Source organism: Mytilus edulis, chromosome 13 (genome assembly GCF_963676685.1).
Source record: "Mytilus edulis chromosome 13, xbMytEdul2.2, whole genome shotgun sequence".
NCBI lineage: Eukaryota > Metazoa > Mollusca > Bivalvia > Mytilida > Mytilidae > Mytilus > Mytilus edulis.
Genome location: NC_092356.1, coordinates 63,140,114 through 63,160,700, shown reverse-complemented (window position 1 = coordinate 63,160,700; position 20,587 = coordinate 63,140,114). Strand labels below are relative to the sequence as shown.

Sequence of the window (20,587 nt, the reverse complement as noted above, 5' to 3'; positions counted from 1 at the left end):
AAAATTACTAACTATTGTTTCAACCAAACACGAAAAATCTAAAACGGACAATCTTTTAGAACAAAAAAGAAAACTTTTTATACAAGCGTATAACAGTATTCCTCTTCCTTTAATGTATAAGTTGCAGAGTGTATATCAAGATGACTTTAGATTGTTTGGATATGATCCTTTTCCAAAATCTTTATTCGGAAATAGAACAAATATAATGCCTGCTATGTTTCTAGTATAATAACGATAAAAGTTTAAACGAATACGGTTTATTTGATAAGGGTACGTTTTATTACAATTGTACCGCAGAAATAAAACATGTTGAAAACTAAAATTGCATGAATGAAATTTTACTATCAGAAAACTTTGTTGTAGAACACAAATGTAGAAAAATCAATTCTGATGTGACGAAAACATTTCAATTTAATAGACATATTGGATGTAAATTGGTTAATTTGCACACAATGGCATCAAAGACTTAATAAATAAAAAAAACACACATTTTGATTCTATAATTTTTATTTAATCTAATGCTTCAATAATGACACAAAAGCGCATTTAGTGTTGTTCAGTTAAATTGGCGCTGTTAATGTTATTATTTCTCTTTCACTGCTTTATAAACTTGCATTTGCATTCAGTTTCTATTATTTGCTTTTGTCTCTACTGTGTTTTATGAATTTTTTTTTTTTATTGTATTCACTGTTGGCATTTACTTTTGGAACTAATAAGGGGGGTTACATGAACAAAAGGTAGTGGGAAAAGCGGACATAGCTTAGCAGCAGTAGCGGAAGGTAAAAATATCTTCAAAAGAAAGAATTTGTATCCCTTTATATCCCAACGATGATTTATATAATAGTACATGTAAAACATTTATATGTTGAAACAAGAAAACACTTTACTATACGTTAATATGAGCTGTTTAGCTCGCGATAGTTCGCTGCAATTGTTCTGTTGAAAAGTTTAACTTTATTACCTTTCTAATAGTGTACACAAAAACTTTCATTAACGGTCAGCCATATGACTTGTTCTTTTCAACGGAACGAATCTATTTCAATAAATCAAACTTAAAGACAAAACATTAACGATTTAATTACGTCTTTTTAACAAGTGTCGTTAAAATCACGCAGATAACAAAAGACATTTAGTTTTAAATAAATAATTACAAGATCAATTATGTGTGTCTCCTGTTCAAATCAAGGTAGGTTTCTTTTTACATTGTTATTAGACATATTTTTTTCTTTTTAAAAGTCTGACATCATGCAAAAGAAGTTATTTGCATTATATTTTTTTTCAATTGAAATGCCAGGGACAAACGTTCTGTTTTCTTTATTAATTTTCGCAAATATAACCATCTAAAGTTGACACTTGACCAAACTATTCAAATGATTTTATTGGAATTATGGACAGAATATCTGACCATGATTAATCAAATACCTATTATGTTTTATCCTTGGACGTAATGAACGACTTTTTAATTAATAAAACAAAAATTTAGAATTGAAATCATGTCAGAGGTTGCATTTTATAATTCACTGCAAAATTTTATTATTTATCATTTATGTGTTATATGATTAAGGAAATTACACGGAGAGGGACTATATCGTTGAGATATATCTTTATTTATTGGTTTGACTGTTAATATTGATATTCTCATTTTATTTAACAGATTTCGGAATAAGATAAATTTCCCCATCAAATGGCAACTGAAAACATAGAACTGTTCTGTGGTCCATGTTCAATTAGTCGTAAAAAGTCAAAATCAACTAGATGGTGCTTAGAATGCGAAGAAGGACTTTGTGACGATTGTGTCGACCACCACAAACGGATGAAAATGTCACGTGGTCATACCACAATAGACGCCATTCAGTATGAAAAACTTCCATCTTTCATTCACACGATCAATCCCGACTGTACCGAGCACAAGCGAAAATTAGAATTATACTGTCCATCTCACAAGGTATCATGTTGTATGCAGTGTATCCTTACTGACCATCATAAATGTAACGATGTGACGCCATTGGAAAGTGTGGCTGCGTCAGTTAAGTCGTCGTCTGCCTTTCAGGAACTGGATAGAGACATCGAATGTGTGGTAGGAGACTTGGATAAATTAGCCAGAAGTAGGTCTAACAATTTGAATAGAATCACAGAGGAAGCAGCACGAATAAAAAGTGAAATATTGACGTTAAGGACACATTTTAACGAACATTTAGACAAACTGGAGGAAGAAATATCAAACGAATTACACGGAGTTAAATCTCGCGAGCACTCAAAGATTGATACAGTTCTTCGAGAAGTAAACGAGAGGCGCGATAATTTGGTTTCACTACAAAGAGATCTGAAAGGCATTAAACTACATGCTACTGATATACAAGCATTTAATGGCATTAGACATACAGAATCCCAGCTGGAATCGAGCAGAAGTTACTTGCAGTACTTGCAGACCAGTGATACGACGATAGACGTTGATATTTCATTTGAAACGTCCCCCAGTGTCAAACTGATCATGGGTAAAATAACATCATTCGGTAAAATAAACGTAGTGACTGCGAATAAATCTGATTTACATCCGGTGGTTCGATCTAGATCTCTAACAACGCCAAGATCGTCAAGAGAAATTACGTTAAAAAGCGGTAAAACGTCACTTACTCAAATCCCTGAAAAAAATCGACACGAAATAGATGTAAGGAAAATATCACTGCTTTTTCATAGGAAAATATCAATTCCTGTTGGACAACTTGGTATAATTTCTAGTATTATTAGGTTAATAGACAAAAAAATAATAGTGGCCGAGTCGTCCTACAAAAATGGCCATCTTTTTTTATTCAACGCTTTAGGGAAATATCTAAAAGAAATAAAAATAACTGGCGATCCATGGGACGTAACTCAGTTAGATGGCACCACCATCGCCGTCACATATCCCGACCAAAACGAAGTGAAACTAATCAACTGTATGAGCGGGGATATTATAGACACGATTCCATTACAAAAGTCAGGGTGGGGACTTTGTAGTGACGACTACGCTATTTTTGTTGGCATGAAAGGCAACGAGTTACTTGAATTAGATTACTTTGGAAACAGGATTAAGAGTACAACTATCAAGTCGAGGCTAGAAAACTTCCATATCGGTACAGATAGCATTTATTACACAGACACCAAAAAGCATATTTTATGTTGCGTTTCTCTAACGGGTACGTTGATGTGGACGTACCAAAATGAGTACATGCGAGGGCCCCAGAGCGTAACAACAGACAAATACGGCAATATATTCGTCGCGTGCAGTGATACTCATTGTATTGTAGTTATCTCTCCTGATAGAAATAAGATTCGGATACTTCTCGGGAAAAGTGTTGGACTAGAGCGTCCTCAGACTATTTATATTGACAAAGAAAATTCCGTTCTACTGGTCAGCAATCGGAACGGAAAATTTGCTGCAATGTATAAAATTGTGTATCGATAGTAATATAACATACGTTTTTGTGCTTTGGGAATTATTTCAAAAGATATTGTTTGTTTGATATATTGCCCCATGTTTTCAATTGTTCAAGGTCAAATATATATCATTTTACAAATAAACATGCATTCTTGTTCATTTTAGATATCAAATAATGTCGGTAGTGTGTATAGGTATATTAATTAAACAATTCAATTCAATTATTTATTATTTTGAGCAAATAATGCTCATCAGTACAAATAAAAAAACTATAACATAATCCATGCATAAGGATGATTTATGCTAGATGTAGTTCGAGTGTGGTAATTTGAGTTTGTATGTGTTTTTTTGAAGAAAGAAGTGGAATTAATTTCTTTAAAATTCGGTGTAATGTGTAATTTAACAATGTTTGTTTAACTCAAACTTATATGTAACTATGCAAGTATAAAGGTGGCACATCTCCAGTGGTAAAAAACTTCCATCATCATCTTAAGTCTGTAGGTTGATTTTTACGGTTAAGTATGTCTAATTTTCCAACCCACCGATACCATTTTTCAAAGAAATTCACATAATTGTGACCAATGCCATTATGAGGATGGTGTGTTTGTTTTTGTTATTTCATATTTGATGGTCAAAGAAAGCCGGAGTGTCCGGAGAGTCCGTAGAGAACCATCGACATTCGACCGGACAAGTTAACTATATATATAGTAATCCTAGTCAATTAACACATTTGGCATGAGAGACAAATTGTTGTAATCAAACCACTGTTACTACAGTTTCTATGGGTTTCAATACTAGTAAATGAAATAAAATAAAACAAAATCAGATATTATATTGAATAACAGGTAATGATTTATTGCTTATTACAAACTGTCTGATATTAAATAATGTCACTACTTGAATACAAGTAACCTTGGAATATTTGCAAGGTCACTTATTTCCCTGGATCCAATGTGTTTTTATAACACAACTTAATTTATCAATCGTTGGATTTACATACACAATATCATCTTTTTATGTCTATGATACCGCCATCCTACTTCTAATGACACTTTTACTGTCAATAAAAAGTTTTCATTTGTGAACTCGGTGTGACTTTTTTCCGCATTTTACTGTCTACGCTAAGACTTATAATTTTTTTTTTTAAATTACAAAATTATGATCTCGAAATTATTATCATAATATGTCTTAAATTTATAAAAACGATTCTAAGTTCTTTTTAACTTAATTATTTGGAATAGAGGTTTTAACAGATTTAACTTCTGTTTCATTCAAATAAATAGAATATAAATATTAAATGTTAGTACAAAGAAATTAAGTTGATATGAATATTTTATATGATAGAAAATATTTCTGAAAATACAGTTTTCTATCCGTTTTATAACTATTTTGACAAAAGAAAGATTTAGAAATGAAATATTCGTGGTGAAGACCCTCGTGATCAGATACAAATGAATAATTACATTGTCAAGTTCGACATTTCACCCATAACTTTTCAATTCAAACTTATAAATTTAAAGCCATACATAAAACGTTTATTAAAATGTTTAAAAATAGTGATTGGTAATAAAACGGTTAGTCGGAGGATTTTACAACATGACAGAGGTGCTAAAAGCAGGAACTTATAAAACTAATTTTCTGAAATTATGAAATAAGTATGGCAACAAATCCGTAATTACTATCAATCAATTAATATAAATTTAGAAAAGATTGATATAAATACATGAGATGAGATAGATAATTTACTGTTTTTTTTATTTTGCAATTAATGTTATAAAAGAATGTTAATTTCTGTATCCCTCTACACAAAGGCCTCGGCATATTTCGTGCATAGAAATAAGCTCAGCAACGAATGTTTCATTCATTAAATTCTGCTTGTATCTACATTTATTATTAAGTCCTCAAGATGGAGGTCAGAACACAGCCGCTTCCGGACAATATTTGTATATTCGTAAGTAGCTTTTGATCAATTAATTTTACTGCCTTTATTGGGACTAGCTTTCGTCTGTTTTCTTAAACTTTGATTATCTTAATTTGTAGACAATTCATAACTAATTCGATAAAACTGGTAAATGTTAAAATTCCCGGTTATACCTTTTATCACTGACAATATTTCACGTTATCATAAAATATATATATATAATTTGCGGGTAGATGATTTTTGATATCTTTGTGGTTTTTTGGGTTTTTTTTTTTTTGTGGTTTATTTTAACTCTATTTTAAAAACAATCAACATGAATAGTTATATGATGGGTTATTTCAAATGGGTTGAACATGATCTAGACTAGAGGTGATGGTGTTGATTATGGCAAGACTGGCCGCTTATGGTCAATTTACAAAAAAAATATGGCAACGTTTCCAACTATTCCAAATGTACATTTGATGCATACATGTATGAATATCATAATTTACCCACAAAACTATATTTTAGACTAAGCCAGTTACGTCCTAGTAAATTTGCGTTGAGCGCGAATAAATATATACTATATTAAGTTCACTCGCTTAGTCAAAACAGAAAAGTTATTCAATTCCACGAAATTTGAATATGTACACATTTTGAAAGGTTTGGATATATATTCTAGAAAGATTTTTGTCCTGTACCGTAAGTAAATGTACACATGTATATCTATGGTTTTCACCTCTGCTCATTATACTTAAACTGATTTTTTACTGTCAGCTGCGACAATATTTTTGCTGTAGACGAAAAAGACAATGGAATCCGATCAACCAAAGGAAACCAAAAGTTCGACGAGAGAGGAGCCGTGTTGTAAGTAGCAAATGAAGAAAATAATTCGTCAACATTTAAATGTTTGTTAGAATAGGTGATTTCTATGAAGCTCCGTAAGTATAATCAAGGGTGTTATATAGGTAGTCTCATATAACTTCCTCGGTATGATGCAGAATTAGAGTAATGATCTGTAGTGGTAAACTCCAGTGCTATAAAAGTAGGTCCAGTGCTTGATACGTACATTTGTACATATGAAATAAAGGAGATGTGGTGTGAGTGTTCATGATACAACTATCCACCAAAGATCAAATAAAGTGGTTTTATGCAAGTATAGGCAACTGTATAACCTTAGACAATGAAAAATCTATACATCTCTAGCGCTGGACTTTATATCATTAGCGTTGATCTTGAGTACTGAATGTTTTCTCCATATTACTAGACTATGTCTTTAGAACAACTTAAGACTGCACTTCTTCTTCGCTCATTATTATATTAGTATCTCAAGCTTCACAAAACTTAACACCATCAATGCTTAATAATTAAATGTATCTGCAAAACTATGCGTTACATCAGCAGTGCTAGTGAATAGTTAACATTTATAGTGCTAGAGTTTATGTTCATAAGAAAATAAATCAATAAACGCACAAATAATCTTTATAACAAGAGGATAAACTCATTAAACTAGTCCTATTTTCCCGTGGACCTTCAAAACATCCTCAATCTATAATATGTATTTAAGACAGGGCCTTTCATTTTTGTGTTTTTATTGTTACTCTCTCATTGCGCATGTAGTTTCGGTACTGAATCGCATTTCTTACATTCGCAATTCCTATCTCGTTTTTGCTTTCAAAATAGAATTTTTTTTTTAGCAATTCTGCGAGTTATTTCTTTTTATGTTTGAATATTTTAGTATAAGAAGATCAATATGTAAAATGAGAATAAGTGCACATGATCTTAGAATTGAGAAAGATAGATATAGTAAAAAATACATAGAGAGAACTCAACGACTATGTCATCACTGCTTATCACATGGATCAAATTCTATTGAAGATGAGACCCATTTTACAGTAAATTGTCCATTATATAATGAACAGAGGAAATTATTATTTGATAAAGTTGTCACTTTTTGTACTAATTTTAAAGAACTACCTAATGATAAGAAATATTTCTGGCTGTTCACAAATGAGCATTTACCAACTCTCATGTGCCTAGGAAATTACATTATTAAAGGTTTAGAAATAAGATCCAGATGTAAACAAAATATATGAAATAATATAATATTTTATTGTTATAAGATTTAATATAATAGTTATATAAAACACATGTTGTGTTAGGCTCTGATCCTGTCCATAATGTTATAGTATGGTATTAGTAAGTAAGTAAGTAAGTAAGTAAGTAAGTAAATAGTTTATTATAGTGTCACGATCCAATATACATCATCATATACAATAAACCATATTAGATCCCTGCCTTTAAGACATATGAGACACTTTCATCCTTTTCAAACTAAAAAATATATACTATAATGTAAAAGAAATATTTAAATAATAAAACTTTTCATGATACTAAAAATTCTAAAAAAAACTCTTTTTAAGTTCATAATTTATACAATCAATAATGATTAAAAATTTACAAATTAATTTTCCTACGTTTAAACATTATATGCAATGTCTTGGCTAATAAAACCTGAGCATGATCACAGTTCATAATAAAATCAAATTTTTCATCAGAGTTAAAATAAAATTGAGAATGGAAATGGGGAATGTGTCAAAGAGACAACAACCCGACCAAATAAAAAACAACAGCAGAAGGTCACCAACAGGTCTTCAATGTAGCGAGAAATTCCCGCACCCGGAGGCGTCCTTCAGCTGGCCCCTAAACAAATAGATACTAGTCCAGTGATAATGAACGCCATACTAGTTTCCAAATTGTAAACAAGAAACTAAAATTAAAATAATACAAGACTAACAAAGGCCAGAGGCTCCTGACTTGGGACAGGCGCAAAAATGCGGCGGGGTTTAACATGTTTGTGAGATCTCAACCCTCCCCCTATACCTCTAACCAATGTAGAAAAGTAAACGCATAACAATACGCACATTAAAATTCAGTTCAAGAGAAGTCCGAGTCTGATGTCAGAAGATGTAACCAAAGAAAATAAACAAAATGACAATAATACATAAATAACAACAGACTACTAGCAGTTAACTGACATGCCAGCTCCAGACTTCAATTAAACTGACTGAAAGATTATGATTTCATCAGCATTAAAAGTGTTATTCAAAGCATTAATATAATTAAAAAGTTCTTCTCTTATTAGTTTTCTGTTTTGCTTTTTCCAATCATGTTGTGTTGTAAAATGATGCCCTTTATGGGTTCTTGATTAAATTAATAAAATTCTTATCTTATCTTATCTTATATTGTTTTGTTTTCAGACATTTGCAGCAAAAGTAAACAAGGTAGAGCCTCTATTTGTACATCAAGAGTCATTAGATGAAACATGCTCAGACGACAATAGTGATCATGGGACCACATACGACGATCGACTGAAGGCTAGTGAAGAAAAAGCGTCAGAAGAAAACTCTTCAACCACAGCCTTACTAGATGAACGGTTTTCAGATAAATCATCCTCTGAATCGGAATACGAGGAAGGAGAGGTTTTAACAGTTGAAGGTATAATAACAATTCATAAGCAAAATGATATTAGTTTGCACTGATTTTGCGATCTAAAATTTGCTTTCTTTTATCCGTTATTTATTTTTTAAATACATTGTGTACATTCTTCAAGTCCACTCAGTTAAAACTAGGACCACTAGTTTAGTGCTATGGGTGTACTATTCATTTACGTTAAATCCATGGTAAATTATAATTTGTAAACTTGTGAAATGATCCTATCCTTAAGGCAATAGTTCTAGTAAACACACTTTAGTTAAAGTTGGGGTCATACAGATGATATCTTGGCTAAACAATCAGTGCTGCTGTTTTACGGTTTAGTTTTTGTTTTCAAGATAATAGACCCAAACGTTAAAACTGTTCTTACTTAATCATCTTCCTAAAAATGATTCTTCTATAAACTGTCAATCAGTTAAGTGAGTTTAAGCGTTTATTGCTTTTTCATTTTAAACTTTGAAGAAAATAGACAAAAGCCTTACAATTATCAACTAATTGACAGTTTTATTGCTTTCGAAACGTTCAAAGTGAACAATAAAATCTTGCATTTAGCCGGAGAAAAACAGACTCCATGATTAAAATTAAATCGCCAAAAATACACTATTATTAGTCTACAAACAACCAATCATGGACAAAATTGCTTCAATATAAATAAAAATAATACAATGTTTAGGTTAAAATCCTCTTTCTGTGGGTTTTTTTAACAAACTTAGTAGAAATATCAAGAGGACATAGTTATATATTATTTTTTATTGAAGAAATAATATACCAATAAATGCCGGAATTCACAATGATAGCTTCCTTTAGTTACAGACAGGTAAACTGTGGATTATATACATGACGTTGTGTAGTTAAAATCGTTTTTACAAATATACTTATATTGCATAACAATTTGGGATAGATTCAAGGCAAAGCAAGTATAATTAGTTAATAGAAATAAGGAAATGTGGTATGAATGCCAATGGGAAAACTCTCAACCCATGTCACAATGTGTACAAAAGTAAACCATTACAGGGGATAGAACGACCTTCAACACGAAGCCTTGGCTCACACCGAACAGCAAGCGGTAAATACAATTGAGAATGGAAATGGGGAATGTGTCAAAGAGACAATTAACCGACCATAGAACAGACAACACCAGAAGGTCACCAACAGGTCTTCAATGCAGCGAGAAATTCCCCGCACCCGGAGGTGTCCTTCAGCTTGCCCCTAAACAAATATATATGTAGGACTCAGATCTATGGTGGGTACCAAATCTATGGGAGATTCCTAATATATGGTAAATGTGACGTCATACCATCCCAAATCTATGGCAAGTTTTGTAATTTCCTAATCTATGGCGGATTTATGTTGTTTCCATATCTATGGCAAGTTTTGTGCAAATGGAAAACAATGCAGTACATTTTCGACTAATGACTTGTTTTAAGCAAGTGGAAAAATACGACAACGGGAGCATGTCTTTAAACATTTGTGAAATATACATTCCATAATGGTCAACCAAAAAAAATCATAAATGATAAATTCATATGCCTTAATACACACTTAAAGATTAAAATGATGTGCTCTGTACAAAAGAAACAGTTTGAATTTTCAAATATTTATTTCAGCGATATCGTCAATACATCTTTTTTTTTTATTTGATGACGTTTTTAATCAAATTTGTATACGGTAATTTTATATATAATTTAATTCACTTTGCCAGCCGTAGACAGTAAACTAGTACTAGATGTAACTACATGTAGATATGGGAAGTTGTGATATGAGTGCCAATAAGACCACTCTCCATCCAAGTTACAATTTATAAAAGTAAATCAGTATAGGTCAAGGTACGGCCTTCAACACGGAGCTACGCTATAAAGGGCCCAAAAAATCCTTTTTCTAAAATATGCGGTACTGAAAATAGCGGCGCCATAGTTCATCGCGGGATTCGGCCAGTACAGCACATTTTGTCCATCTTCGGGATAATAGATCACATCTTCCTTTAAACCACCCTCAAATTGTTGTCAGGGAAAACTAATATCTTCATCTTGAATGGTGTTCAAATCTATGGATTTTCGCCATATTTAGCGGCGGTAAAGATGTAATATGGCGATATTCAATTGTGACGTTATATGTATAAAACTTTACTCAGTACTCCGAGTACAAAATAAGTGCTCGAAACACAAAATCCAGTATTTTGATTGGTTGATTCTTGAGTCTGAGTACAAAAATCGTGCTCGAAAGTTTTATGACCGCAAGGCCAGCCCTAGATTTGGAGTAAACAAAAATCTGCCATAGATTTGAGTTGTTTGCCGTTTATAACGTCATATTTGCCATAGATTTGGAACCCGCCATAGATTTGAGTCCTACACATATACTAGTTCAGTGATAATGAATGCCATACTAAACTTCAAATTGTACACAAGAAACTAAAATTAAAAATAATACAAGACTAACAAAGGCCAGAGACTCCTGACTTGGGACAGGTGCAAAAATGCGGCGGGGTTAAACATGTTTATGAGATCCCAACCCTCCCCTATACCTCTAGCCAATGTAGAAACGTAAACGCATAACAAAAGACTCCCAAAATGACTATTGTAAAATATGTATATAATTATCAACGGTACCAGGCTTATATATTGATACGTCAGACGCGCGTTTCGTCTACACAAACCTTATAAAGCATGTAGAATTTCATTTATCTGTGTGACTCGTCAAGAAATCGTTTAAATGTTTTAACCACATCTTTACGGCCATTATAAAATTGACCATCGGGTAAAATCGAGAATGGAAACGGGGCATGTGTCAAAGATTTAATAACCCGACCAAAGACCAGAAAACAGTCCAAGGCCTCCAAAAGGGTCTTCAACACAGCGAAAAATTCATCACTAGGAGGCATACATTTGTTCAGGATTAAACACGAATGACATATACTTCGTCTGAGATCGCTTTAGATCGTTAGATCTCAGGGTTTTTATAATTAGTTTCCAGTTTAAACGATTTACTCAATCTTTTATATTTTATGCCATATGGGTTGTCTTGGTGATAAAATTGTGGTCAGCAAGTACCCGTACTGATAAAGCTTATCATTCATTTGAGTTGGCCAGATGTGTGGAAACGTAGCCACGTTCGGTAAAAAAGTAGGTCCGATTTTGGCCTCAAACTTCAGGTTCATCTGATGAAAGAATTTGGACACTTTTTCAACATGTAAATGTCTACTTCAGTCGATTCGATAAGTTTATGTGAAAGATTTGAACGCATTTAGTAATTCAAAGACGCTCAAGCTTAAATATGAAAAATCTAATCAAATATGCCATAATATATCACGTTTCATATGTTTTTTGTCAAAAAATGAAAGTGACCGCATCCGTGTTCAATCTCAACCTTTATATAAGTTACGGATTATCGTCTAATACAACTTACATTTAAATATTAAGAATGAAAACAAATGCCGCAACTTCCATTTAAGACAGAAAATGTCACTCAAATAATTCACTCAAATGCTCAAATTGTGTGAAGATTTCAGTAATTTAGCATGACTTAATGATGCTAGTTTCTGATACATGTTCATTGTATTGTAGAAAAAAAACAGCCCATATTCATGTATAAACAGAAGCATTGTACTTTCCAATAAATAGCTACTAGAACACACCCGCAAAATCTGTAAACTGTAAAAAAAACATACTGACTGGAGAAATTCAGGAGAGATATCAAAAGTCAAAGGTACTTAGGAACTGGGCACATTTTTTGCCCTCCCCCTATTTTCAAAATACCGACTTTGATACCTTCTGTTTTTCTGTAATCTATGAACATGCATATATACTTTAATTACTATACAGAGAATTTCAGGAGAGGTATCAAAAGTCAAAGGTACTTAGGGACAGGGCAGATTTTTTTGCCCTCCCCCTATTTTTCAAATACCGATTTTTATACCTTCTGTTTTTCTGTACTCTATGAACATGCATATATACTTTAATTACTATACAGAGAATTTCAGGAGAGGTATCAAAAGTCAAAGATACTTAGGGACTGGGCACATTTTTTTGCCCTCACCCTATTTTTCAAATACTTATTTTTATACCTTCTGTTTTTCTGTACTCTATGAACATGCATATATACTTTAATTACTATACAGAGAATTTCAGGAGAGGTATCAAAAGTCAAAGGTACTTACATATATATATTCACATCAGTAAACGCCATGAATAGTAAAGAGCCCCCCCCCCCCCCCCAAGATAACCATTGGAATTTATAGTAAATTATAACAAATACAGTTATTCATAGTAAATGTATGTATACAGAAATATATCCGCAGTGACCGCCGTTGATAGTAACCCATAAGCGGATCCCAGGGGGGTGTGGGGGTGGGGGCGTTGAAAACAAATCGTTGATTATATGGGGAACCACTGAAGCATGAGAGGAGCGCCCAACCCCCCTTTTAGGTCAGTCAGTGCCCCCCTCCCTTATGAAAATTTCTGGATCCGCCACTGTAAACTAATTGATATTTTGTTGATTATATGGGGAACCACTGAAGCATGAGAGGAACGCCCAACCCCCCTTTTAGGTCAGTCAGTGCCCCCTCCCTTATGAAAATTTCTGGATCCGCCACTGTAAACTAATTGATAGTGAATAGCAAATATTATTCATTTTCGTTTTCCTCCCAAAATAACCCAAACTGAAACACGTTAAGCAAGGATGATACATGCTAGAACTCAAAATGACAGCAGAAAGCAAATTTATATACTTTATTCATAGTCTTTGTATGTTCAAAGTACAGAAATAAAATCAACGGTACCAATTTTGTTGCACCAGATGCGCATTTCGACAAAATATGTCTCTTCAGTGATGCTCGTGGCCAAAATATTTGAAATCCAAAGCTTATATAAAAGATGAAGAGCTATAATCCAAAAGGTCCAAAAAGTATAGTCAAATTCGTGAAAGGAATCAGAGCTTTGCATGAGGGAGATACATTCCTTAATTTATAATAATTTCTAATATTTTGTAACAGCAAATTTAAATAACACAAAAAATCCGTATTTTCATGCCAGTACCGAAGTACTGGCTACTGGGCTGGTGATACCCTCGGGGACTAATAGTCCACCAGCAGAGGCATCGACCCAGTGGTAGTAATAAAATCAACGGTACCAATTTTGTTGCACCAGATGCGCATTTCGACAAAATATGTCTCTTCAGTGATGCTCGTGGCCAAAATATTTGAAATCCAAAGCTTATATAAAAGATGAAGAGCTATAATCCAAAAGGTCCAAAAAGTATAGTCAAATTCGTGAAAGGAATCAGAGCTTTGCATGAGGGAGATACATTCCTTAATTTATAATAATTTCTAATATTTTGTAACAGCAAATTTAAATAACACAAAAAATCCGTATTTTCATGCCAGTACCGAAGTACTGGCTACTGGGCTGGTGATACCCTCGGGGACTAATAGTCCACCAGCAGAGGCATCGACCCAGTGGTAGTAATAAAATCAACGGTACCAATTTTGTTGCACCAGATGCGCATTTCGACAAAATATGTCTCTTCAGTGATGCTCGTGGCCAAAATATTTGAAATCAGACACAAACCGGAAGTCTAATCTGACTTAAAGTTTTGTCCAATGACGGAAAAATATCCGGACGCATTCTTTTTCGTTTTTATCCCAAAATAACCCCAACTTAATGATCATAAGAATGGATGACAAATGCGACTATACATGTTACCTATAGGACACAGAGGCATGATGATTAATTTATTTTGGAAGGAGGAGAAGCGACACCCAAAATGAGGTCTTCTCGTTTAATAGTATAGAAAGGTTTACATTTTAACAATTTTGTAAAACTGCTGTTTTGGAACCAAAAATTGGGTCTTACTGGGCCTACTCCTTTGACAGTTTTCTTTATCTATCCTACCTAATTAACATTTCAGCTTTTATAGAGAAGTACGTACAAGACACAATTTATGCAGCCCTGGACCAATGGAGAAAGGACTGTGGGTATGATAGTCAGACGCAGTAAGTACAATTTATGCAGCCCTGGATCAATGGAGAAAGGACTGAGGCTATGATAGTCAAACTGAGTAAGTACAATCCATGCAGCCCTGGACTAATGGGGAAAGGACTGTGGGTATGATAGTCAGACTGAGTAAGTACAATTCATGCAGCCCTGGACCAATGGAGAAAGGACTGTGGGTATGATAGTCAGACTGAGTAAGTACAATTCATGCAGCCCTGCACCAATGGAGAAAGGACTGTGGGTATGATAGTCAGACTGAGTAAGTACAATTCATGCAGCCCTGGACCAATGGAGAAAGGACTGTGGGTATGGCAGTCAGACGCAGTAAGTACAATTTATGCAGCCCTGGACCAATGGAGAAAGGACTGTGGGTATGGTAGTCAGACGCAGTAAGTACAATTTATGCAGCCCTGGATCAATGGAGAAAGGACTGTGGCTATGATAGTCAAACTGAGTAAGTACAATTCATGCAGCCCTGGACCAAAAGGGAAAGGACTGTGGGTATGATAGTCAGACTGAGTAAGTACAATTCATGCAGCCCTGGACCAATGGAGAAAGGACTGTGGCTATGATAGTCAGACGCAGTAAGTACAATTCATGCAGCCCTGGACAAATGGAGAAAGGGCTGTGGCTATGATAGTCAGACGCAGTAAGTACAGTGCATGCAGCCCTGGACCAATGGAGAAAGGACTGTGGCTATGATAGTCAAACTGAGTAAGTATAATCCATGCAGCCCTGAACCAATGGAGAAAGGACTGTGGTAATGATAGTCAGACTGAGAAAGTACAATTCATGCAGCCCTGGAGCAATGGAGAAAGGACTGTGGGTATGATAGTCAGACTGAGAAAGAACAATTCATGCAGCCCTGAACCAATGGCGAATGGACTGTGGGTATGATAGTCAGACTGAGTAAGAACAATTCATGCAGCCCTGAACCAATGGAGAAAGGACTGTGGGTATGATAGTCAGACTGAGTAAGAACAATTCATGCAGCCCTGAACCAATGGAGAAAGGACTGTGGGTATGATAGTCAGACTGAGTAAGTACAATTCATGCAGCCCTGAACCAATTGAGAAGGGACTGTGGGTATGATAGTCAAACTGAGTAAGAACAATTCATGCAGCCCTGGACCAATTGAGAAAGGACTGTGGGTATGATAGTCAGACTAAGTAAGTACAATTCATGCAGCCCTGGACCAATGGAGAAAGGACTGTGGGTATGATAGTCAGACGCAGTAAGTACAATCCATGCAGCCCTGGACCAATGGAGAAAGGACTGTGGGTATGATAGTCAGACGCAGTAAGTACAATTCATGCAGCCCTGAACCAATTGAGAAAGGACTGTGGGTGTTTTAGTCAAACTGAGAAAGTACAATTTATGCAACTCTGGGCCAATGGAGAAAGGCATGTGGGTATGATAGTCAGACTAAGTAAGTACAATCCATGCAGCCCTGTACCAATGGAGAAAGGACTGTGGGTATGATAGTCAGACTGAGTAAGTACAATTTATGCAACTTTGGGCCAATGGAGAAAGGAATGTGGGTATGATAGTCAGACTAAGTAAGTATAATCCATGCAGCCCTGGACCAATGGAGAAAGGACTGTGGGTATGATAGTGAGACTGAGTAAGTACAATACATGCAGCCCTTGACCAATGAAGAAAGGACTGTTGGTATGATAGTCAGACTAAGTAAGTATAATCCATGCAGCCCTGGACCAATGGAGAAAGGACTGTGGGTATGATAGTGAGACTGAGTAAGTACAATACATGCAGCCCTGAGCCAATGGGATAGGACTGTGGTATTATAGTCAGACTGAGTAAGTTGGGTCACTTATAAAACAAATTCAGAATAACTTATATCAAACAAACAAAAATCTGAAGGTGATACCTAACACTACAGGGAGATAACTATGTAAAATCAGCTTATCGTTTTGATCACGTTATATTGTTTAGGATATATTAAGCTTCTGAATGATCAAAATTGGTGTACTGTGAATTCATTATTATTCGTTGGATACCAAGTGTCGAGGATTTCGTGGGTAAAGGTAAATCACGAAATTAAATGTCCAATGAACGACAAATTTCCAACAGGCTTGAATGCAAACTTCGGCAAATCCACGAAACTAAATATCCACGAACATGCAAGTTTTTCTTAAGGTGGTACCCAACACTTTAACTAAAATTAATTTAGCTCGTTTAGTTTTCTTGAAATTTTGATAAAGTATTTACTTTGACCCTTTGACAAAAATATAAAAATTCTAAAAAAAATTGAACCAACCGTTTTATCAGAAAAATTACACTGGTTATATAACAGTTTGACAAACACTTATTTTGATCATCGAGAAGCTTAATATTCCCTTAACAACACAACGTAATTAAAACGTTAAGCTGATTTTACAGAGTTATCTCCCTGTAGTGTTAGATACCACCTTAATTCACGAATATTGGTACCAACAAAATAAGTGAACCCACATTTAGTCAAACTGATATTTGTCCAACAATTTTTTTCCGATAATGTGTCTATAAAATAAAAATAACGTGATGTTTTATGATTGTCAAGGAGACAACTACCAACCAGTGATAAAGTGACGGGGTGCATTCAAATGAGTAGCTAAAAAAGCCATGAGGAATGATTCAAAAGAGGAAACCAATAGTCTGCTTTTTGCTGAGACAAACGAAAAACCAATCAGAACCTGAAACAGCGACGAACGGCAAACACTAAATAAGAATGCCAATGAGATAGCTTCCAATAAAGACGAAATGACAATTACATTAAAATGCAATCAAAAACTCTTATTATGCATTTTAGCTTCATTTGTGGGATACGACACAACGTTTCGTTTTTGTTATTTTTTGGTTTCAAGACATGCATGTACTTTTTCAACTACTAATAGACCATAATAACAATGTTGAAGTCCGTTGTATATTCTTTAACATTGGCTATTAATACAATTATGACTTTTTATTCTTCTAGGTTACAAGATATAGATGAAGAGGATGACCCAGAATAAAAACCGCGCCAAACCAAAACTATAATGCTGAGTCAATGCAAAACAATGTGATTATGTTTTAATTTGAAAATGTGATAGATGACATATATTTGTTTCAATGTATGATAAGTATTTATTTTTTATTCCCATAGTTAATAAAGGTATCTTATTTTATTTGAAATGTTTCAGTATAAATCCATACACCTTATCGCTATGTGTCTGCCATTACTAGGCATCCCAAAGGTTCCCGACCATTTTTTGACGTAATAAAGGAAAATATCTGACGTCACAAAGGAAACTTTAAGTTAATGCTGCTTCTTCTTCTGTTTTTTGGTGGCCACCTTCATTTTGTATTACATGTATTCTGCCATGTTTGTTCAAACTATGGTGTAACTTTGCGCCTACGCTAATTTACAAGGAATTTATAGAAATAAAAACATCACAAAAAACAGACAAACAGTGTTGTACAAGGAAAAAAATGTGCTATAGTAAGAACAAACTGATATATATTAATCAGTTAATTGAGTCTTGAATGATTGAAGACTCTTGGTCATGACAGTATTAGTGGATAGGGCATTCCTGTCTCTTAAAAGTCCTTGGATATAATGATTCAAGACTCTTAGCCATGACAGCCTTAGTGGCCATGGATAGGGCATTCCAGTCTCGTATAGTCCTTGCATAGAATGAATCAAGACTCTTAGCCATGACAGTATAAGTGGATGGGACATTCCTGTCTCGTATAGTCCTTGGATAGAATGATTCAAGACTCTTAGCCATGACAGTATAAATGGGAAGGGCATTCCAGTCTCGTATAGTCCTTGGATAGAATGATTCAAGACTCTTAGCCATGACAGTATTAGTGGATGGGGCATTCCTGTCTCGTAAAGTCCTTGGATAGAATGATTCAAGACTCTTAGCCATGACAGTATTAGTGGGAAGGGCATTCCAGTCTCGTATAGTCCTTGAATAGAATGATTCAAGACTCTTAGCCATGACAGTATTAGTGGGAAGGGCATTCCAGTCTTGTATAGTCCTTGGATAGAATGATTCAAGACTCTTAGCCATGACAGTATTAGTGGATAGGGCATTCCAGTCTCTTATAGTCCTTGGATAGAATGATTCCCTCCGAGCAACTGTGCTGCACGATGGTATTTGGAAGGAACCGCTATGCATGTTTCGACTAAGTCTTGTTGGTTTAATTAGTCTATCAGAGACATCTACTTGGACTAGTCCATTTACAATTTTGTATAATAGTGCTAATCTTGATTTTTTTGCTTCGTTCCTGTGATGCCCATTCTAATTTGTCTAGCATGTCTGTGACAGATGAGGTGTTGTAGTACCTGTTTTCGACATGTCTGGCAGCCCTTCGCTGAACCATCTCAATCCGATGAATGTATATCCTCCATTAAATAGGGATCATAAGTTTTACGGGCATATTCCAGTAGTGCTTTATATGCTATATCTTTTAGTGTTGGATTTCTAATGTTTAGGCTTGATGATGATGTATGGGTTTTTTCTGTCCGGCTATCCTTTAAGGGTATTGTGGACTTTCTACTTATTATCTGGTTCTGCTGACCGTTTAGCTTTTACTTTGCTTCTAGGAGTGTGATAAGGCGTATCTGGCCGTTCTAAGATCAAAAGAGCTGACGTAACTGCCTCTGAAGATGGCATCAATAGTGGGGATGTGTGAGGTGGTGTTTAGGCTTTTAATGTTGTATGACGTAAGTAGCAAGTTCGGGTGGCAGAGATTCCGGGTCAAGTGGTGCAGATATATAGAGAGAGAAAGTGTGTTGGAATCAGTTTCCTCATATTTCCATAGTAGTCTTTATTTACAAATAGATAATTCACGACCAGGAGAGCTGGATCTTTGAACTTAAAATAGTTATATAGCATTGAAATTCAATTCTGTTTGAAAACAAACAATTATAGTTTCAATTCGAAACAAAGAAAAAAGAACATGAAAATGAAACCATTGTAGATTGTTAAATATACATACAAAATTTATTTAATACATGTATGCGTGTAATATATTGCATATGTCAAGCTATTAATTTGGCACAAAAGATGTAGAAGGCTGAAAGTATATTTGTTGTCTTTTCTGTTGGTCCTTCAGTTTAGTCCTTTTTCCATTGGACTTGTGTTCTGTCAGTTGGTTTATTACCTCTGTAAATATGGTTTTCTTTTTGGAATGTATAGAATTAGACGCATCTGAAATATAAAAATAAATTGAACTTATGGTTTTAGTGGTGGTCTTTCTGACCATCAATGTTTTTGAAATGGGATGTATTGTTAGACCCTCACCTGTATCCTGGGTTGAAACCCCCTTTACAATGGATATATCCGCCCCTGGGTTCACCATCTATTGAGGCATGCTGATAATATTTATTAAAAAGAAATTGAATGCACATATGCATGCAAATTCTTCCCACTTACATGATTTATTCGAATATCTGAGACAGAACAGATCTAGACTTCGTCGAGTTTGTAACCTATTTCTTGTTTAATAAAGTTACACTATGGACATATTCTACGAAATATCGCAATACCAATTTGTCTTTTTGAAATTTACATCCACATCTTCTTGAGATGACTTTTCAACCAATATCAATTCAGATATAAGGTGAAAAGTGTCATGTCCTTTTTTTTACAAGGCATAATCTTGTAGAGTCCGCATAACACCAAATCATATTCAAAGGAAGACAATAAGTTAATTTAAAATGACTTTAAATGAAAATAATTTTAAACCACAAAGCAGTAATGTTTTTCATTCTTTTCTTTTTTTTTTTCTGCTCCAGCA

The 20,587-nt window shown here is 34.4% G+C and overlaps 1 protein-coding gene and 1 long non-coding RNA gene across 2 annotated transcripts; both read left to right on the top strand.

The window, feature by feature from the left end:
* Positions 1 to 1,131: 1,131 nt before the first annotated feature.
* On the top strand, positions 1,132 to 3,687 carry LOC139499897 (E3 ubiquitin-protein ligase TRIM71-like). Its single transcript, XM_071288526.1, has 2 exons — positions 1,132 to 1,186; positions 1,655 to 3,687. The coding sequence occupies exon 2, from the start codon at positions 1,685 to 1,687 to the stop codon at positions 3,443 to 3,445; it is 1,761 nt and encodes a 586-aa protein (XP_071144627.1). The 5' UTR covers positions 1,132 to 1,186; positions 1,655 to 1,684; the 3' UTR covers positions 3,446 to 3,687.
* Positions 3,688 to 6,054: 2,367 nt separating this feature from the next.
* Positions 6,055 to 17,964, top strand: LOC139499896 (uncharacterized). The gene is made up of 4 exons (XR_011658259.1): positions 6,055 to 6,185; positions 8,579 to 8,816; positions 14,715 to 14,799; positions 17,775 to 17,964. It is a non-coding gene; the product is annotated as an uncharacterized lncRNA (long non-coding RNA).
* Positions 17,965 to 20,587: the final 2,623 nt, after the last annotated feature.